Raw genomic sequence first — 22,969 nt, forward strand, 5'->3', positions numbered from 1 at the left:
CATTGAGGACATGGTTGTTGTTCAATAATAAAATTAATCCTCAAAAATACAACTTGCCTAATAATTCTGCACTCCCTGTAATACAGATAGTTAGTGGGGGATAGTCAGTGTAGGTTAGATCGTGATATAGTGGAGCTGGTAGGTTCTGCTGTACATACAGGGAGTGCAGAATTATTAGGCAAGTTGTATTTTTGAGGATTAATTTTATTATTGAACAACAACCATGTTCTCAATGAACCCAAAAAACTCATTAATATCAAAGCTGAATATTTTTGGAAGTAGTTTTTAGTTTGTTTTTAGTTTTAGCTATTTTAGGGGGATATCTGTGTGTGCAGGTGACTATTACTGTGCATAATTATTAGGCAACTTAACAAAAAACTAATATATACCCATTTCAATTATTTATTTTTACCAGTGAAACCAATATAACATCTCAACATTCACAAATATACATTTCTGACATTCAAAAACAAAACAAAAACAAATCAGTGACCAATATAGCCACCTTTCTTCGCAAGGACACTCAAAAGCCTACCATCCATGGATTCTGTCAGTGTTTTGATCTGTTCACCATCAACATTGCGTGCAGCAGCAACCACAGCCTCCCAGACACTGTTCAGAGAGGTGTACTGTTTTCCCTCCTTGTAAATCTCACATTTGATGATGGACCACAGGTTCTCAATGGGGTTCAGATCAGGTGAACAAGGAGGCCATGTCATTAGATTTTCTTCTTTTATACCCTTTCTTGCCAGCCACGCTGTGGAGTACTTGGACGCGTGTGATGGAGCATTGTCCTGCATGAAAATCATGTTTTTCTTGAAGGATGCAGACTTCTTCCTGTACCACTGCTTGAAGAAGGTGTCTTCCAGAAACTGGCAGTAGGACTGGGAGTTGAGCTTGACTCCATCCTCAACCCGAAAAGGCCCCACAAGCTCATCTTTGATGATACCAGCCCAAACCAGTACTCCACCTCCACCTTGCTGGAGTCTGAGTCGCACTGGAGCTCTCTGCCCTTTACCAATCCAGCCCCGGGCCCATCCATCTGGCCCATCAAGACTTACTCTCATTTCATCAGTCCATAAAACCTTAGAAAAATCAGTCTTGAGATATTTCTTGGCCCAGTCTTGACGTTTCAGCTTGTGTGTCTTGTTCAGTGGTGGTCGTCTTTCAGCCTTTCTTACCTTGGCCATGTCTCTGAGTATTGCACACCTTGTGCTTTTGGGCACTCCAGTGATGTTGCAGTTCATGGGCAGTTATTTTGCCCCTTGGTTTTTCCACACGCTTCTTGCTACCCTGTTGACTATTTTGAATGAAACGCTTGATTGTTTGATGATCACGCTTCAGAAGCTTTGCAATTTTAAGAGTGCTGCATCCCTCTGCAAGATATCTCACTATTTTTGACTTTTCTGAGCCTGTCAAGTCCTTCTTTTGACCCATTTTGCCAAAGGAAAGGAAGTTGCCTAATAATTATGCACACCTAATATAGGGTGTTGATGTCATTAGACCACACCCCTTCTCATTACAGAGATGCACATCACCTAATATGCTTAATTGGTAGTAGGCTTTCGAGCCTATACAGCTTGGAGTAAGACAACATGCATAAAGAGGATGATGTGGTCAAAATACTCATTTGCCTAATAATTCAGCACGCAGTGTATTGTAATGTTCTGCCGTGCCAACCATTTTCTACATTCTCAGGAAACTTCTAGCAGCTTGAAAAATGTAGCAAAAGTGACCCACGCCTGTATTGCGCGCGTAATACACGCATATTACATTGCCGATTTTCGCAATCAAGAAAATATTTGCGAAATATCGCGAATTCGAATATTGCCCCTGCCGCTCATCACTATAAATTACATATGTGGTAGTTTGGTGGCCCTGTTTCAGTTCCTGAATTAGAGCCAACAAGCTTCAAGCTATACCTTTGCAGTTACCAATCTTTGTTGAATTTTGTGCCAGAGGTCTCATTCCCACAAATCCTTGTGGTATTGGCAACCCTGGCAGGCGGGCTCACTGAAAAGGGATGAGCCGCAGTTGGTTCTGAGCTGCCGGAATACAAAAAACTGGGACTTATAAGTGAAGGAGCGGTGGTAGCTATTACTGTAACACTGATATTATCAAATGGGATGCCCATCATAATATACTGATTCTGCATTTATAGAAAATGTGGAGGGATGTTTGCTGAAAAATTTAAAGGCGTCGTCCAGGGCTTTTAAGTGATGGCCTATGCCCATATAATTGGCAGGGTGTGACGCCCCACACTTCCACTGATCAGTTGGTTTGTGTAGCTCCATCAACGGAAGTCAGCACTGGAAGTACACAGCACCATCAACAATGTAGTGGCTTCTACAAAGCTTCTACCATTGAAGTTGAACAAGCTACTTCCACTACAATGTCAAAAATGATGTGTAAGCCCTAGGTGCAAATGCTACCTCTGCACTATTTATATCTACACCTTTAGACATTAAAGGTGTAGATATTTAGAACTATAATATAAACATTTGGTAGATCTAACATTTTTACAAATGAATAATAATACTAGAATTTACACCCTTCAGAGGTCAGTCCGCTGTTCCCTTTTACTTCAACACAGAGGCGTAATGTGAAACTTAAGGGGGCTAATATAACAGAGCCCCCACTTAACATGTGCCTGTTATAGTAATAGCATCTTCTTCTGGGACCCTCAAGTAACAGGGCCTGCTTGTGACTGTGCCCTCTATAGTTGTGCCCCTGACAATAGTAACACAGTATAATGTATGGTGTGTAGGTGTTCTAGTGTAAAGCTTTTAGGGAACATAGGATGTACACATATGCCTAAGTAGTAGTCCAACTATAAGTAGTACTATTAATACTGTTTTGTCCACATCAAGGCTACTGTTTTGTGTTTTCTAAAAGGTCTGTGAAAATGTTAACCACAAATAATACTAGACTACTCTATTGCTGTTATAGTTTGAGGATCCTGGGCCACATACATAATCTGTAATGGGCCCCCCTTTATGTGCGATTTATAATACTGGTGTGTAAGAAACCAGTGAGTGACAAGTATGGCTACCCACTCAAGGAAAGAAACAGGCAGGCACATTTGATACTTGAGGAACAGTGGTTCTTAGTTTCAACAAGGATGGTGGTTACAGCAGTCAGACGAGAGGAAACTGGCTCAGTGGTTATGATTTATGAAAAGTTTCTTCAGAGGCAACAGGCTTAAAAGTACACCGACTTTTTGGTGGCAACCAACTTGGAGGTATAAAACCTCTTTGATGGTGCTGGCTTACTTTGCTTAGGCATTGCACCCTTTTTAGGTCTTGACACACTTATATAGTACACACTTCATCCCTGTATCATACAGAAGGCAGAGAACAGCGGCGGAGGCATTGCTACTCAGCACCTATTATAATGAAATGTTTCCGCATTCCAAGGGCAAGGATACAATTGAAACTAGGGGGGGAATCCAGGTCAGAGAACCAGGAAGAACTGGCTTAAGAAAATGCGCTTTAAACATTATGCGATATAGCAGGCATGGCCAACCTGCGGCTTTCCAGCTGTTATAAAATTACAACTCCCACCATGCCGTGCTGTAGGCTGATAGCTGTAGGTAGTCTGGGGATGCGTGGAGTTGTATTTGCAACATCTGGAGAGCCTCAGGTTGGCTATCGCTGCTATACTGTATTACTTTTTTGTATTTTTTGTAGATGGATTCCAATGGATGCCTATCAAAAGACATCAGCCTTGGACGATTCAACATCTCAAAGGCATATCATCGTCAGATTTTATTAATTAAATCATCAGTAACAGAAGATCTGACAGGTAAGAATTTCTGATGGTACCAGATCCATCTGTTCTTTTCCATCTTTTCTATGAGGTTAGGGCAACACCACAACCTTAGATGCACAGCTGTTGATTTGCACAACAGTTGTACAACTGGGACGCCCATGGGTTTGAATGGTTGCTTTACAAATACAACTTAATGCTTCATCTACAAGGAGAGGCAGAGCAGTTGCATCTTCACTGAAATGTAGGTGTAATAGTTAAGAAAAAATATTGGTTACAAACTAGTCTGGGACTGTTGTATGGTCTGTTCTTTCTTTCAGGTCATATTGAGAAGGCTACTGCTGAAGTTAACATTAACACGCGTAAGACAATAACATTTTTGGAGAACATGGCGATCTATCAGAAAGGCGTTCCATTTCATACCAGGGTACATAATAGTATTCATTTTATAGACTTGTTTTAATAAGTAAGAAAAACATTAATGAATACCCAATTTTGCATCATTTTCTATAGTAATTAGAGATGAGCGAATCGAAGTTGACGAAGTGGAATTCAATCCGAATTTCCTCACGCTTCGTGGAAACGAATCGCATTTTTTCCTAAAATGGCTGCTGCACGTTAGGACATGGAGCAAAGAACTCTGGGAACGAGGGATCACCTGCAATGCCATGCATGCAGCCAATCAGCAGCTGTGATGTCACAGCCCTATAATTAGGCCATCTTGGATTAAGCCATTTTCCACTGTGCTTAGTGCAGGGAGAGATGCCTGCAGGCGCTAGGGACAGTACTAGGAAAGACTTTATTGTGCTGAAAAAAACTATTTAAAAGTTCAGGGAAAGATTAGTCAAGGTGTAGGGAAAGGATAGGGAGGCATCATCCACACTATCAAAGGAGAACAGGGTGCAATAGGAGAGTGTAGAGCCTGGGTAATAGGAGCAATTCTATTACACCTTGCTGCACTTATTGGGGTTCCAAATTGATGTTATACTGCTGCTTTTAGGTTGTTTGCACTATATGATAGCTCAGTAATTCCAGCAAACCTTGCTTGTTATTGGGGTGCAAGTGCTGTGTGATACAGCCATTTACGGGGTGTATTAATAGGAAACAGACGTACGTCCTATTAGCCGTTGTGCTGTGATTTTACATTGTTTAACATTTTCTGGGGGGTTAATACACCCCCCAGAAAATGTTAAACATGTTAAATGTCGACAGGACTTTGTTTTCCGTCTTGCATAACGGGAACCAGATGGATCCGTTTTGATTCCCATAGACTTTTATGAGGACGGAGAGCAAACGGAAAGCCTCTTGCAGAGTCTGCACTGTACGAGAGAGAGATAGCAGTGGCTGTGAAGGGAAAAGTTCCAGAGCCTTTCTGCTGCCTGACCAACCGTATGCTGCCACAGCGCCAGCCCAGCCTGCAGGACATCAGAGAGGCCTGGGGTCCACATTATAGCACCACTACATTTACTTATTATCAAAAAGCATCATACATAACAAAAAAAAAATAAAAAAAAGCCAGAATATAATAAAAGACAAAAACTTTAAACTACATTGGGGGACCTGTGGACCTGTTATGGGGGACCTGTGGAGGACACACTGTTATGGGGGACCTGTGGATGACACACTTTTATGGGCATCAGTGGATGACACACGGTTATGGAGGCATCTGTGGATGACACTGTTATGGGGGCATCTGTGGATGACGCACTGTTATGGGCATCTGTGGATGACACTATTATGGGGGCATCTGTGGATGATGCACTGTTATGGGCATCAGTGGATGACACTGTTATGGGGCATCTGTGGATGACACTGTTATGGGGGCATCTGTGGATGACGCACTGTTATGGGCATCTGTGGATGACACACTGTTATGAGGCATCTGTGGATGACACACTGTTATGAGGCATCTGTGGATGACACTGTTATGGGGGCATCTGTGGATGACGCACTGTTATGGGCATCAGTGGATGACACACTGTTATGAGGCATCTGTGGATAACACTGTTATGGGGGCATCTGTGGATGACGCACTGTTATGAGCATCTGTGGATGGGGGCATCTGTGGATGACGCACTGTTATTAACAGTGCGTCATCCACAGATCCCCCCATAACAGTATCATCCACAGATCCCCCATAAAAGGTGACATATTCCACACAGATGCCCCATAACAGTATCATCCACAGATCCCCCCATAACAGTGTCATATTCCACAGATGCCTCTATAACAGTGCCATCCACATATATCCCCTTAACAGTCTATCAAGGGGATATCTGTGGATGGCACTGTTATGGGGGCATCTGTGTGGAATCTGACACAGATGCGAGGGGATCTGTGGATGACACTGTTATGGGGGGCCGGGGGGATCTGTGGATGACACATATATAGCAGCATCTTGTGCTATATATGTGTCATCATCCACAGATCTTACCCCCATGACAGTGTCTCTGACAGTGACCCCCAACAGGGGGTGGAGGCCGGCAACTATTGAAAGACCCCGCCGAGTTCCTTATGTAAAGTGTTGTAATTAAACTTGTGCCAAGTTGTACGTACTACTATCTAATCTATTACTAACTTACTGGGACAGGACTTCATCTAGGATTCTCAGTTTGGGCTGCCTGGGCATCGGCACTGGGCGGGCAAGCAGGCTCTTCAAACTAGCCGGCCGGCGGCAGCGTAACGGGACGTCACTCACTCCGTCACGCCGCACGCACCTGCTCCTCCCACTTTATTAATGAAGCAGGAGGAGCAGGTGCGTGACGTCGGAGTGAGTGACCGGGAGACGGAGCACAGGAGCAGTGAGCAGTCCTATATAGTATTGAGTCATCAGTCGAGCAGTCTGAGCAGATGTATGTCATTGAAGCTGTGCGGGGCTGGCAGCCGGGGTTCAAGCTGCAGGCGGCAGTGCAGGAGGTGGAGCACAGGGGTGTGATTAGGGTGTGCCCAGGCACACCCCGTGCGCACGCCTATGGTACTGGCATCAGATGTGCCACAATTAATAAGAGAAACATGGTTCTTAATGATTTCGGTGAATCTGTGCAGATCCGTATGCCAGAACTAAAATTTACACCAACAAGGTGAAAATTTCAGGTATAATATATGTAGCCAGCTACTTGGCATAAATTATAACTGAAGTGCCATACCCTGCACCACCCACAGTTCACCCTCACCCTACTTCACCCACTGTTTGGAAAAGTGATAAGTGGGGCTGAAAAAAACTAAACTGCAAAATGTCAAATTTTCATAACCATTGGTACCGGTTTTCTGGCGTAAATGGATGATAAATTTCATCCTATGATTGATGGTGAACTTAAAGGAGAACTTCAGCAAATGGCATTTATCATGTAGAGAAAGTTAATACAAGCCACTTACCAGTGTATTGTGATTGTCCATATTGCTTCTTTTAGTGGCTTCATTATTTTTCCATCACATTATACAGTGCTCGTTTCCATGGTTAAGACCACCCTGTAATCCATCAGTGGTGGGCGTGCTTGCACATTGTAGACAAATGTCTTATGCACACTCCCACGGCCCCGGCTACCAGAGAGGTCAGCGCTTTTTCCCAATGTGTGCAAGCACGGCCACTGCTACTGGATTGCAGGGTGGTCGTAACCATGGAAACAAGAAGTTTATAATGCAAAGAAAAAATTAATCAAGCCAGCAAAGGAGTAAATATGGGCGATCAAAATACATTAGAAAGTGCCTTGTATTAACTTTATCTACATGATAAATGCTATTTACTGAAGTTAGATGACCCATTTAAATATTTGCATGCTTGGGGATTGGCAGAAGGCATGAAGAGAAGTCTTAAATGCAGGAGTGAGAAAATGAGTATATTGATAAAGAGGAGAAGAAAGCTGGTGGAACATATATTGCATGCATCTTGCTCAGGCTCGGACTGGCCCACAGGGGTACAGGGGAATCCCTCGGTGGGCCCCTGAGCAAGGTGGGCCCCTAGTCTTCCACCCCCTGCACAAGTGGTACATAACCAGGGGCGTAGCTATAGGGGGTGCAGAGGTAGCAGTCGCTACCGGGCCCAGGAGCCTGAGGGGGCCCAAAAACCCTTGTGCCACATAAGACACTGGCATTATAGAAAGTGCATGCTGGTCAATTTACACCTCTGGCTGGAGGGAAGGGGTTAGGTGAAGAATTTGGCATAAGGGGGTGCCCTTTCAATGTTTGCCTCGGGCAGCAGGAAGGCTATGTGCTCCCCTGCCCCTTGTCAACAAGCACTAAGAGAATGGGGGCCCAAGCGGAACTCTTGCACCAGGGCCCGTGAGCCTTTAGCTATGCCCCTGTACATAACACAGTAGACTTACTGCACTACATACATATATTCAATGTACAGCACCTCAACCAGCATATTTTCATATAAAAAAACTTGTTCGATTATTTATTATATTTGAATGTATCCGTATAGTGGGCCCCCAAAATAAATTTTACTGGTGTGCCCTAGGCTCCCCAGTCTGACACTGATCTTGCTTGTGATTTCATACAGTGATTTCACATGAAGGTTTTTTTTATTTTATTGTAATATTGTGGATTGTAGTATGCTTGTAGTAGTATGATTGTAGTATGCTTTATGCCCTAGCCTTGTGAATGATACCTACCAAACACCGCAAACTGGGACTAGGAATAAGTCTAGAAGAGACCAGACCTACCTATCCAATCAATCGACATTAAGGTTACAGCCACCACAAGTAGCTTAAAGGGTTATCTGGGAATAGATACTGATGACCTATCCTCAGCATAGGTCATCAATATCAGATCGCCAGGGTTCTGACACCCGGTAACACCGCTGATTGGCAGTTAGAAGAGGTTAAGCGCCACGGCTTCTTCCTAGGTTGTGTGACCTCACCGTACATTGGCCACATGGCCTAGTTGCAGCTCAGCCCCATAGAAGTAAATGGGGCCGGGCTGCAATACCAAGCACAGCCACTATACAATGTACGGCGCTGTGCTTGGAATGCTGCTGAGAGCCGGCTCCCTGAAACAGTGATCCTGAGGATAGATCACCATTATCATTTACTGGATAACCCCTTTAAACAGTGTGGATTTTTCCACAGCAAAATTCCATGCAAAAAATCCACAGTGTTTACAATAGCGGCAAAGTAGATGAGATTTTCACAAATCTCATCCACACTCTGATGACATTTTCTAAAACAGCATCCATGCATGACTTCATTTTCAGTGTGGATTTTAAATCGTCAGTGCATCAATTTATCCTGCAGATTTCTGCAGTGGATTTGAACCTTTGCAAGGCAGAAGGGGGAAAGCTGGGACAAATCTCGGAATTACCTTACTAAAATCCATTTGCCAGTATGGATTTCAGCGAGATACACTGCTGATTTCCGCTGCGTAAAATCTGCAGGGAATACGCTATATGTGACCGTAAACCTGACTGCAGAAAAGGCCCTGATTACCTGTTATCTTTATTCATCCTCAGGTGAAAGTAACTGATGAAAAGAAGCAGCCCATGCCTAACAAAGTTGTATATCTCTATGACTACAAATATTCCTCTTCTGGACAGCCACATACAAGTATGACGGATGAGACTGGAATTGCTCATTTTACTCTTAACACCTCAACATGGATAAATATTGACTCATTACGGGTAAGGTGGAAAATTCTGTGAAAAACTTCCATTTACATTAAAGAGGACCTTTCACCAAAAAACATGTATAGAAACAGTTACATTACCTAACAGTGCGGCCCCCAGTGATGTATTTCTGATTATAATTTTTTCAGAGGACCTCCCCTTTCGTCCGCGGTAGTTCTGGCGCCTCATATGCTAATGAGGCGATTCGGTTCCAGTAGGCGGTGACTAGAATTTGTACAGGGCGCGGTTTTCTTCTCCCTGGCTAAGAGCGCATCCAATCAGAGCGCCGCGCTCTTAGCCAGGGAGAAGGAGCTCAAGTTCTCACGAGATTCGCGAGAACTTGAGCTTTTACACATCCCGAGGTGCGCGCCATCTTGGAGTCCCTGGCGGAGAGGATTGCAGCGGTGGCATAGGTGGCAGCAGCAGCATCCTGTCAGTAAGTTTTCATACTTACAGACAGGATGCTGCTGCTGCTGCCGCCTATGCCGCCGCTGTGAGCTCCTTCTCCCTGGCTAAAAGCGCGGCACTCTGATTGGATGCGCTCTTAGCCAGGGAGAAGAAAACCGCGCCCTGTACAAATTCTAGTCACCGCCTACTCGAACCGAATCACCTCATTAGCATATGAGGCGCCAATCACTACCGGAGACCACAGCGGACGAAAGGACCTCTGAAAAAATAATAATCGGAAATACATCACTGGTGGCCGCACTGTTAGGCAATGTAACTGTTTCTATATACCGTATGTTTTTTGGTGACAGGTCCTCTTTAAGTATTCTATTCATAATCAACTTTCTCTCAAGACATTAAACCCTTTTGCAGTAAATTTCCTCCTTCTCTCATTCCTTTCAATGCAGCAGATTCTCTCTTTCTCCAAACACTAAAGAACCCTTAGATATTGTTGCACCACATGATACAATCTTTTACAGCCATAAGAAAATTGTGAGGGGAAGAGCATGATACTGCATGGTATAAACCGAATTGTTTTGGCTCTTTTTAATACCTGGTTTATAATGCTTCCTCAGGCAAGTTTGTCATCTGATGAAGATGAAGATAGACATTCAGTCGCCAGATGTTGGATTGTTCCCTTTTATTCTCAGAGTGAAAGCCACCTTTCCATAGAAAAGCAATCAGTTGAAACAGAATGTAATTCTGATCAGACAGTGACTGTAAAATATGACATCCACAGGAAGAATCTCGATTCTGACATTGACCATCTCCACTTTTTCTCCCTGGTAAATACTTTATCTTAATGACTGTGAAGCCATTTTTGAGCAATAATAATCTTTAAATATACAGTACAGACCAAAAGTTTGAACACACCTTGTCATTCAAAGAGTTTTCTTTATTTTCAAGACTATGAAGGCATCAAAACTATGAATTAACACATGTGGAATTATATACATAACAAACAAGCATGAAACAACTGAAAATATGTCATATTCTAGGTTCTTCAAAGTAGCCACCTTTTGCTTTGATTACTGCTTTGCACACTCTTGGAATTCTCTTGATGAGCTTCAAGAGGTAGTCCCCTGAAATGGTCTTCCAACAGTCTTGAAGGAGTTCCCAGAGATGCTTAGCACTTGTTGGCCCTTTTGCCTTCACTCTGCGGTCCAGCTCACCCCAAACCATCTCGATTGGGTTCAGGTCCAGTGACTGTGGAGGCCAGGTCATCTGGCGCAGCACCCCATCACTCTCCTTCATGGTCAAATAGCCCTTACTTTCAAAGTTTTCCCAATTTTTCGGCTGACTGACTGACCTTCATTTCGTAAAGTAATGATGGCCACTCGTTTTTCTTTACTTAGCTGCTTTTTTCTTGCCATAATACAAATTCTAACAGTCTATTCAGTAGGACTATCAGCTGTGTATCCACCTGACTTCTCCTCAACACAACTGATGGTCCCAACCCAATTTATAAGGCAAGAAATCCCACTTATTAAACCTAACAGGGCACACCTGTGAAGTGAAAACCATTTCAGGGGACTACCTCTTGAAGCTCATCAAGAGAATGCCAAGAGTGTGCAAAGCAGTAATCAAAGCAAAAGGTGGCTACTTTGAAGAACCTAGAATATGACATATTTTCAGTTGTTTCACACTTGTTTGTTATGTATATAATTCCACATGTGTTAATTCATAGTTTTGATGCCTTCATAGTCATGAAAATAAAGAAAACTCTTTGAATGAGAAGGTGTGTCCAAACTTTTGGTCTGTACTGTATATATACCGCTGACATATTCTACTGCACCTTACAAATCAGAAGATACATGTATGGACAAAATCAGACATTAAAGAGTAACAAAACTAGTCAGCCCTTCAGACACGAAAGGCTGCTTTACACTGCCTGATTGTCTGGCAGGTTATTGGGGACAAACATTTGTACGAACTCTCGTTCCCTATAATCTGTCCGTATAAAGGTGCCACAGATCAGTCAATGATTGTGTAAGTTCATCGAGTGAAACACTCTTTCATGCAGACACCTAAAACGTAATTTTTCGGCAGCAGATTGTGGTGTCTAAACAGCACTCTGCTGCCCAGAAACAATGGGGCACATTTATTTATACCGGCGTTTTAGACATTGGTGTTAATAAGCCTTATAGCTGGCGGTGCAGGCCTCTACATAACTTGGGCAAATCCACTGCCAGTTCTAAATGTAAGACTGTCTTATATTTAAACCATTTTCTACGCCTAAACCAGCCAGCCCGTTCCCTTCCCCACGTTCACCATGGCTCCTTTTTTAGACCTGCCACGAGCAGGGAAGAAGTCACAGATTCTGCCGCACCATGGCGTGCGAGAGAATCTACGCCAGATCGTATATCTGGTCATAAATGACCCCCCAACGAGTCTGTATGAGGACTAGCAATAGCAGTAACCATCGGTCATTCCCATTGAGTGGAGAGGATCACTGCATGTAAATGCCGCTCTTCACCACCTCTGATGTGCAGGTGGTGGTACTGTAGGGGAAGGAGCACTTCCTTCCCGACAATCACCTGCTCTATCGGGCCATATAAAACAGCCTTAAGAGTGAGAACCCTGCATGCAAGAATGTGCTGAAATAGGGGGTGACACATTAGGTGAGAATGCTTGTTTTGTTCCATGGTCCAGCCATCTTTTAGGTGCACATAAACTGAATGTGCCACTCACCCAGACAGTATCTCTGCATGTAAAGTTTTGAAGTGAGTTTGAGCACATGAAGTGTGGGGATTACTATTGGATAAAGGGATTGGCTTCTGAGGGACAATATGGAAAGGGTGAACAAAGACGAGTTGAATTAGGGTATGTGATAGCCTATAAAAAAAAAATGTCTGTTAGAGCACACCTGAAAATGTGGATATTGGGAATGATATTCTCTCTTATCAAACTAAGACCCTTTTAAAATATACCTTTTATTATTTATCTTTAAAATATATGCCCCATATTGGTGGCTGATACCATGCAGAAGTGCAGACCTCAGGCCAGCTACTTATTACTACACATTTAGCATCCACCACATTTGCGACATACATACAATACACAAATATTTGGGATGTAAGGTCGTCGGCTAGTATCCTTATATATGGGGAGTCTTTCCCTAATACAGTCCTCCTCTAGCCTTTGCCCAGGGATCACCCCTGATGGTGGGGTTTTCCTGTCCTCGTGCTTTCCCTACTTTCCCTATAACACCCTAACAGTGAAGTGAAGAGTGAACATTTAACATTTAAAAAAATTATACTGCCACAGCAAAGATGGTCGTTGCAAAGTACCCCACAACACAATACTCCAACGCATTTCGCCCACTCAAGGGCTTCTCAGGGGGTCTCGGTTCCAATGATACAAACAATAGCACTTATTACAGTGTCTACATGGATAAATTCACCATAAGGTACATTATACCATTATACCAACTGTCGTCCTGAAAAGATACTGCGGACGTCACAATAAATGATAATAAGACAGACCTTATAGGATGCGAACTGGATAGATAAATTCACCATCTGGTACATTATACCAACTGTCGTCCTGAAAGGATGATGCGGACGTCACAAGTATGATAATAAGACAGACCTTATAGGATGCAAACTGGAGACCTCACTAGCTCCTATTGGGATAATAATATAATAAAGATAGGTCCCAAATGCAAAAGTACACAAAAGCCCTTCACTAAGAGGGCAAAATGTTCGCTTCCACATGCAGGGACATTCAGGTAAACTTACTGGTCATTCCCAGCTCCTGTCGTGACTGCCTCCTCCCAGGGACTCGATGTGGCAGTGGCATGAAAGGGGAAATTTGCTCTTTAAAAATGCACGCTCCACAGACCCTTCCGGTCCGTGGAATGCACGCCGTAACCTTACTTCCGGTACGGTGGAACGCAAGCGTCACTTCCGGTTACACGGATCGCTCGTATATCAGCCTCCAGCGGTTTTTATAGGTGGGTAAGGACGCTAGCGGATATTGGGAATGAACCTGATTTCGGATTCTGGGGCAGCACATTTCAGAGAACTGGAGCAGCTGATAAGAAGTCTGGGAGATGGGAGGTTGTGATTATGGACAATGCTAGCCTTAGATCATTGGCAGCATCTAGAATATTGGTAGGGTGGTAGACAGAGTTGAGGAAGGAGATATAGGGAGGCGCAGAAGTGTGGAAGCCTTGTAGGTGAGAATGATTAGTTTAAACTTAATTTATACTGGCCCAGGGCAACTGTATAGCAGTTGGACAGAAAGATGAGCCTGGCGAGTATGGATGAATAGAATTTATTGTTAAGTTGTCTTTTTTTGATCATGATGAAATAAACCAGTGGTACTGGATGACAGTCGCCATGTTCTTACACTATCCCTTCTATGGAGTCATATTTCTAAGATATTAGACTCTACATTTGCTGACTACTATATACAGGCAATGATAATCTAAGATGGACCGTGTTTATCAAGAGTTATTTCATTTATGAAAACTTATTTTTTTTACTTTCCTCACAAACTTGGCTTTGGTTCTGTTTAGAAAATAAAAGAGCCAAAGTTTTTGCCTGCATGTATGTATACATTGCAAATTATTAACAATTCTCAAATATACAGTGTAAAAGCTACTTTTCATGTTTTTCCAGCTACATTCTAAAAATGGAATTTTATCATACAAGGAACATAAAATAGACATTAAAGACCAAGCAAATAATCCAAGTAAGTAACATTTATAGAAATAAGAATAGACACATTGTGGTTCACCTTTAAGTTCAGAAAATAGTCCGGGAACTCTTTGAATATACTATACAGCGGTATTCTGTAAGTATATACACTCACCTAAAGAATTATTAGGAACACCTGTTCTATTTCTCATTAATGCAATTATCTAGTCAACCAATCACATGGCAGTTGCTTCAATGCATTTAGGGGTGTGGTCCTGGTCAAGACAATCTCCTGAACGCCAAACTGAATGTCAGAATGGGAAAGAAAGGTGATTTAAGCAATTTTGATTGTTGGTGCCAGACGGGCCGGTCTGAGTATTTCACAATCTGCTCAGTTACTGGGATTTACACGCACAACCATTTCTAGGGTTTACAAAGAATGGTGTGAAAAGGGAAAAACATCCAGTATGCGGCAGTCCTGTGGGCAAAAATGCCTTGTGGATGCTAGAGGTCAGAGGAGAATGGGCCGACTAATTCAAGCTGATAGAAGAGCAACGTTGACTGAAATAACCACTCGTTACAACCGAGGTATGCAGCAAAGCATTTGTGAAGCCACAACACGCACAACCTTGAGGCGGATGGGCTACAACAGCAGAAGACCCCATCGGGTACCACTCATCTCCACTACAAATAGGAAAAAGAGGCTACAATTTGCACGAGCTCACCAAAATTGGACCGTTGAAGACTGGAAAAATGTTGCTTGGTCTGATGAGTCTCGATTTCTGTTGAGACATTCAAATGGTAGAGTCCAAATTTGGCGTAAACAGAATGAGAACATGTATCCATCATGCCTTGTTACCACTGTGCAGGCTGGTGGTGGTGGTGTAATGGTGTGGGGGATGTTTTCTGGGCACACTTTAGGCCCCTTAGTGCCAATTGGGCATCGTTTAAATGCCACGGGCTACCTAAGCATTGTTTATGACCATGTCCATCCCTTCATGACCACCATGTACCCATCCTCTGATGGCTACTTCCAGCAGGATAATGCACCATGTCACAAAGCTCGAATCATTTCAAATTGGTTTCTTGAACATGACAATGAGTTCACTGTACTAAAATGGCCCCCACAGTCACCAGATCTCAACCCAATAGAGCATCTTTGGGATGTGGTGGAACGGGAGCTTCGTGCCCTGGATGTACATCCCTCAAATCTCCATCAACTGCAAGATGCTATCCTATCAATATGGGCCAACATTTCTAAAGAATGCTATCAGCACCTTGTGGAATCAATGCCATGTAGAATTAGGCAGTTCTGAAGGCAAAAGGGGGCCCAACACCGTATTAGTATGGTTTTCCTAATAATTCTTTAGGTGAGTGTATATATATATAGAACGCGTCATCGGGTACTATATAGCACGCGATGACGTGTTTGGCTCAGTGTTAGTCAGGGAGAGCTGTGCTGAAGAAGGGAAAGATAGTGTAGGGATTGAAATTTTCTTTTCTTCATTAGAAAAACTTGCCAGAGACCCAAAAGTCCTTTTAAGGACTATTGTTGTGTGTGGCAGCAGCAATATATATTTTTAGCGCAACCTGCGCTAAATTGCTAAAACTTTACTGACCCAAAAGTCCTTTTAAGGACTATTGTTGTGTGTGGCAGCAGCAATATATATTTTTAGCGCAACCTGCGCTAAATTGCTAAAACTTTACAGACCCAAAAGTCCTTTTAAGGACTGTTGTGTGTGGCAGCAATATCTATTTTTCGCGCATCCTGCGCTAAATAGTGTTCAATAGTTAGACAGCGACATTATCTGCGCTACATCTCCTGTGTAACGTGTGCACATCCAAAAATATCAGTGACATCCAGTGTACTTTTTCCGTAGACGGTGACCGCTGCGGACAGTGACATTACCTGGGGTACATCTCCTGTGTAACGTTTCCACATACAAAATATCTGTTACATTCCCTGTAATTTTATATTAGCCGCTGCTGACATCAGCGCCATTATCTGCGGTATATCTCCTGTGTGACGTGTCCACATCCAAAATACCTGTGACATTCCCTGTAATTTTATAATAGCCGCTGCTGACATCAGCAATAGTTAGGCTGCTGCAGATAGCGACATTATCTGCGCTACATCTCCTGTGTAACGTGTGTGCGCATCCCAAAACTATCAGTGACATCCAGTGTATTTTTTCCGTAGACGGTGTCCGCTGCGGACAGTGACATTACCTGGGGTACATCTCCTGTGTAACGTTTCCACATCCAAAATACCTGTGACATTCCCTGTAATTTTATATTAGCCGCTTCTGACATCAGCGACATTATCTGCGGTATATCTCCTGGGTGACATTTCCACATCCCAAATACCTTGTTTAATTTTTTTGTGCATACACTTACAAATCGTACACTACTGTACGTGTGACATACTTTCAAGCATATATAACATTTAAAATGAAGAAGGCGAGCAGTAAGGGACAGGGAAGTGGCTGTGATGCTGATGGTGCAAGCAGAGGCCGTGGCCCTGGGCGGGTTGAAACTGTGCCTGCTGCCAGAGCACAAGAAAAACAATCATCCACGACACCTAGCTTCATGTCCAAGTTTGTAGGGCGGCACTGGACAATGCTCTCGAAGTCAGACCAGTGCGACCAGGGGGTCGGTTGGATTGCATCAGATAATGCTTCCAGTCGGTTAAGCACCACCCTGTCTTCCACCGAGTCCAGTCTCATTAGCCAAGAGTCTGGTCAACACAATCCTCACCCTGATCCTCCTTCCTCCCACCATGGAGAGTCTTGCAAAACAAGTGATCCCACATTCAGATATTCCGAGGAGCTATTTTCAGCGCTATTCCTTCATTTGGGCCTCTCGATAAGCCTGCTTGAAAGGGAACATGAGATCTTGTGCCCTGATTCCCAAACTCTTGAGCATCCACAGTCACAAGAAGATGGTGGTGGGGAACGGCAATTAGTGTTTCACGAGGTGGATGATGATGATGAGACACAGTTGCCAATAAGTCAACTGCAATTATTGTCTCAAGAGGTTGATGATGAGGATGAGAGACAGTTGTCAATAACTGCGGTTGTTGTTAGGTCAACAAGTCAGGAGGATAAGCAGAGTGAGGAAGTGGAAGAGGAGGTGGTGGATGATGAGGTCACTGACCCAACCTGGGAAGGTGGAAAGCCGAGTGAGGACAGCAGTACAGAGGGGGAGGGGCCCGCAGCACCGCAACAGGCTGGAAGAGGCAGTGGGATGGCAAAAGGGAGAAGGCGGGCCACTCCAAACAGGCCCGCAACTGTTCCCCGGAGCACACCCATGCGGAAATCTCCCTTGCCAAGGGGTAGGTGTTCCGCAGAATGGCGCTTTTTTGAGGAAAGTGCGGACGACAAAAGAATAGTAGTTTGTGCCACACTAAAATGAGCCGGGGCGTGAACACTAGCAACCTCACCACCACCACCAGCATCCAAGCACCGTAATAAGTGGGACGAACACTTGGGTCCACAATCAGTGTCTGCGAGTCACACCACTGCCTCCTCTTCCCCTGTGGTACGTGCTGGCCAATCGCCTGTCGAAGGCGCAGGCGAGGATGCCTCCCGCCCTGCACCTGGACCTTCGCAAGCACCATCAGCGACCACATCCACTTCCCTGTCCCAGCGCAGCGTCCAAATATCCTTACCCCAGGCATTTGAACGCAAGCGCAAATACCCAGCCACCCACCCACAGGCCAAAGCACTAAATGTGCAACTATCCAAATTACTGGCCCTGGAAATGTTGCCATCTAGGCTTGTGGACACTGAGGCCTTCTGCAGCCTGATGTCGGCGACCGTCCCTTGTTACGCAGTCCCCAGCTGCCACTATTTTTCGCGGTGTGCCGTGCCCGCCTTACACCAGCATGTGTCCCGTAACATCACCCGTGCCCTGACCAATGCAGTTATTGGGAAGGTCCACTTAACCACTGACACATGGACAAGTGCTTTCGGCCAGGAACGCTATATTTCCCTGACGGCACACTGGATGAACGTTGTGGAAGCCGGAAGCGAGTCGTACCCTCGGATGGCACAGATCCTACCCACGCCAAGGATTGCGGGCCCTACTTCCATCAGGGTTTCCGCCACCATCTACGTTAGTGGCTCCAACCCCCACTTCTCCTACTCCGCCTCCTCCTCCACCTCCACCTCAGAATTATCCTCTTGCAGCACCAGTCAGGCATCAGTCGGTAGCTGGAAGCAGTGTAGCACTGCAGTGGGGAAGCATCAACAGGCTGTGCTTAAGCTGATCTGCTTAGGTGACAAACAGCACACCGCAGCAGAGCTGTGGCAGGGGATAAGAGACCAGACTGAGCTGTGGCTCTCACCACTCAACCTAGAACCAGGCATGTTTGTGTCTAATAATAGCCGTAACTTGTTGGCGGCTTTGGAGCTCGGCAAGCTCACACACATCACATGCCTAGCCCATGTCTTCAACTTAGTGGTTCAGCGGTTTCTCAAAACCTACCCCAATTTGCCTGAGCTACTGGTGAAGGTGCACCGCGTGTGTGTCCATCACCGCAAGTCATCGACAGCTTCCGCCAGTCTATCAACGCTGCAGCAGTGCTTACAATTGCCAACTCACCGACTGTTGTGCGACATGAGCACGTGTTGGAACTCCACTTTCCACATGTTGGCCAGGCTTTGTGAGCAGCAGAGGGCAGTAGTGGAATACCAGCTGCAATATGGTCGTCGCCTTTCCAGTCAGCTTCTGCTATTCACAAGCGAGGAGTGGGCATGGATGTCTGACCTCTGTGAGGTTTTAAGAAACTTTGAGGAATCAACACAGACGGTGAGCGGCAATAACGCTATTATCAGCGTCACCATCCCACTTCTGTGTCTACTTAAACGCTCGCTGCTCACAATTAAGGCCGACGCTTTGCATGTGGAAGAGGTGAAAATGGGGGAAGACATTACACAGGGTTCGTCTTCTCAGCGCAAATTGGATGATGATGACGAGGAGGAGCAGGAGACTGTTGCCTCCGCTACAGAGGGTAGTACCCATGAAAGCTTCATTCAATCTGTTCAGGGTGGATGGTCCGAAGAGGAGGAAGAGGATGAGGAGATAGAGAGTCATCCTCCTGATGATAACAGCGAAGTCTTGCCTGTTTGGACTCTGGCACACATGGCTGATTTTGTTAGGCTGCCTTTCCCGTGACCAATGCGTTTTATTCATTTTGGACAACACGATTACTGGTTGTTCACGCTTCTCGACCACCACTACAAAGAGAACTTCTAATCTCTCATTCCTGTGGTGGAGAGGATGAGCAAAATGGTGCAATACCAGAAGGTCATTGTGGAAAAATTGCTCCAAAAATTTCCAGCTGACAACACTGGCAGGGCAACACTCTCCAAAGCCTGGCACAGTTTCATGACACCCTGCCAGCACCCTCACCGTGATGTGCGGCCTAGTGTCACAAGGAGGGAAACATTTTGGAAGATGGTGAAGTAGTACGTAGCAGACCGTGTCAGTATCCACAATGATGCCTCTGTGCCTTACAACTACTGGGTGTCCAAGCTGGACACGTGGCAAGAACTGGCGCTCTACGACTTGGAGGTGCTGGCCTGCCCTGCCCCCAGCGTTTTGTCTGAGCGGGTATTTAGTGCTGCTGGAGGCATAATAACTGATAAGCGCATCCGCCTCTCAACTGAAAATGCTGACAGGTTTGCTCTTATCAAAATGAACAAGGCCTGGATTGCCACTGACTTCTCTACTCCACCAGAAGAAAGCGGCTGAACATAAAGGAACTTTAAATGTGTTTTTTATAATGTACTGAATACACTGTATTCCCATGCACCCCTTCCACCAAAAAAAAGGGTATATAGTTCAATCTTCCTTTTCTCGTCCTCCCTCCTCTTCCATCATATCAACATGCTTATTAGTCTGCACTCGCTCCTAATGTTTTACAGGGTTAGCTCACCAGCAGGCCCTCACCTACACCTCACCTGTACAATCTTTTAGAGGGTCAGTTCACCTGCAGGCCTTTGCATGTAATGTTTTGGAGGGTCAGCTCACCAGCAGGCCCTCAACCATAATGTTTTACAGGGTCAGCTCACCAGCAGGCCCTCACCTACAATCTTTTAGAGGGTCAGCTCACCTGCAGGCCCTTGCATATAATGTTTTAGAGAGTCTGCTCACCAGAGGCCCTCACCTACAATCTTTTAGAGGGCCAGCTTACCTGCAGGCCCTCACATGTAATGTTTTGGAGGGTCAGCTCACCAGCAGGCCCTCGCATATAATGTTTTACAGGGTCAGCTCACCAGCAGGCTCTCAACCATAATGTTTTACAGGGTCAGCTCACCAGCAGGCCCTCACCTACAGTCTTTTAGAGGGCCAGCTCACCTGCAGGCCCTTGCATGTAATGTTTTAGAGGGTCAGCTCACCAGCAGGCCCTCAACCATAATGTTTTATAGGGCCAGCTCACCTGCAGGTGTCACGCCGGTGACAGGTTTGAGAAGGTCTGAAAGAATATCTGCACATTAGTTATCTGACAGCCTCTTTTGGTTTCACTTTGTCTGTGTGTTGCTGGTATGTCCACACCCCCTGTTCAGGTGTGGATCATGTGACCTTCACCTCCCCCTATTTATTCTGACTTTACCCATCACTCCTTGCTCTGGATAGCTTCATTTGGTTTTTGGAAGAGCTGGAGTGTGGTTCGTGGTGAAGTCCTGTTCGTCCATCATCCATCAGCCTCAGAAGTTAAGTGTTCCACTTGTTGTGTTTTGTATTCCCCCCCACCTTTGTTGTTTACTAGGCCTCAGCAAGACGCTGGTTCCTTAACCAGGGAAGGAGCGGGTTGTCTCTGCCCAGTCATTACTATTAGGGCAACTGAGGGCCACCAGGGTTTTCTAGGTTCCTGTGTTCCTGTAACCGATAGGAGTTAGGGCCAGGAGCAGGGTTTTATAGGTGGTGACGCTTTTCCTTCCCTAGCGGTGAGGCCTAGTGTATTTTCCCTTCCTTCTTGTTGCCCTTTGGTGTTCTCCCCTACAACATCCGTGACAGCAGGCCCTCGCCTGTAATGTTTTGGAGGGTCAGCTCACGAGCAGGCCCTCAACCATAATGTTTTACAGGGTCAGCTCACCAGCAGGCCCTCACCTACACCTCACCTGTACAATCTTTTAGAGGGTCAGTTCACCTGCAGGCCTTTGCATGTAATGTTTTGGAGGGTCAGCTCACCAGCAGGCCCTCAACCATAATGTTTTACAGGGTCAGCTCACCAGCAGGCCCTCACCTACAATCTTTTAGAGGGTCAGCTCACCTGCAGGCCCTTGCATATAATGTTTTAGAGAGTCTGCTCACCAGAGGCCCTCACCTACAATCTTTTAGAGGGCCAGCTTACCTGCAGGCCCTCACATGTAATGTTTTGGAGGGTCAGCTCACCAGCAGGCCCTCGCATATAATGTTTTACAGGGTCAGCTCACCAGCAGGCTCTCAACCATAATGTTTTACAGGGTCAGCTCACCAGCAGGCCCTCACCTACAGTCTTTTAGAGGGCCAGCTCACCTGCAGGCCCTTGCATGTAATGTTTTAGAGGGTCAGCTCACCAGCAGGCCCTCAACCATAATGTTTTATAGGGCCAGCTCACCTGCAGGTGTCACGCCGGTGACAGGTTTGAGAAGGTCTGAAAGAATATCTGCACATTAGTTATCTGACAGCCTCTTTTGGTTTCACTTTGTCTGTGTGTTGCTGGTATGTCCACACCCCCTGTTCAGGTGTGGATCATGTGACCTTCACCTCCCCCTATTTATTCTGACTTTACCCATCACTCCTTGCTCTGGATAGCTTCATTTGGTTTTTGGAAGAGCTGGAGTGTGGTTCGTGGTGAAGTCCTGTTCGTCCATCATCCATCAGCCTCAGAAGTTAAGTGTTCCACTTGTTGTGTTTTGTATTCCCCCCCACCTTTGTTGTTTACTAGGCCTCAGCAAGACGCTGGTTCCTTAACCAGGGAAGGAGCGGGTTGTCTCTGCCCAGTCATTACTATTAGGGCAACTGAGGGCCACCAGGGTTTTCTAGGTTCCTGTGTTCCTGTAACCGATAGGAGTTAGGGCCAGGAGCAGGGTTTTATAGGTGGTGACGCTTTTCCTTCCCTAGCGGTGAGGCCTAGTGTATTTTCCCTTCCTTCTTGTTGCCCTTTGGTGTTCTCCCCTACAACATCCGTGACAGCAGGCCCTCGCCTGTAATGTTTTGGAGGGTCAGCTCACGAGCAGGCCCTCAACCATAATGTTTTACAGGGTCAGCTCACCAGCAGGCCCTCACCTACACCTCACCTGTACAATCTTTTAGAGGGTCAGTTCACCTGCAGGCCTTTGCATGTAATGTTTTGGAGGGTCAGCTCACCAGCAGGCCCTCAACCATAATGTTTTACAGGGTCAGCTCACCAGCAGGCCCTCACCTACAATCTTTTAGAGGGTCAGCTCACCTGCAGGCCCTTGCATATAATGTTTTAGAGAGTCTGCTCACCAGAGGCCCTCACCTACAATCTTTTAGA

The 22,969-nt window shown here is 45.2% G+C and overlaps 1 protein-coding gene across 1 annotated transcript in view; it reads left to right on the plus strand.

Annotated features, from left to right (window-relative positions):
- LOC121004849 (murinoglobulin-2-like) overlaps positions 1-22,969 on the plus strand; it is a 136,706-nt gene that overhangs the window by 40,282 nt on the left and 73,455 nt on the right. The window contains exons 9-13 of the mRNA XM_040437240.1: positions 3,690-3,804; positions 4,089-4,195; positions 9,218-9,385; positions 10,393-10,602; positions 14,443-14,515. Of these exons, the coding sequence (XP_040293174.1) occupies positions 3,690-3,804; positions 4,089-4,195; positions 9,218-9,385; positions 10,393-10,602; positions 14,443-14,515 (673 nt within the window). The remainder of the gene's footprint in view (positions 1-3,689; positions 3,805-4,088; positions 4,196-9,217; positions 9,386-10,392; positions 10,603-14,442; positions 14,516-22,969) is intronic.

The sequence above is a fragment of the Bufo bufo genome, chromosome 6, assembly GCF_905171765.1.
Source record: "Bufo bufo chromosome 6, aBufBuf1.1, whole genome shotgun sequence".
Taxonomy (NCBI): Eukaryota; Metazoa; Chordata; class Amphibia; order Anura; family Bufonidae; genus Bufo; species Bufo bufo.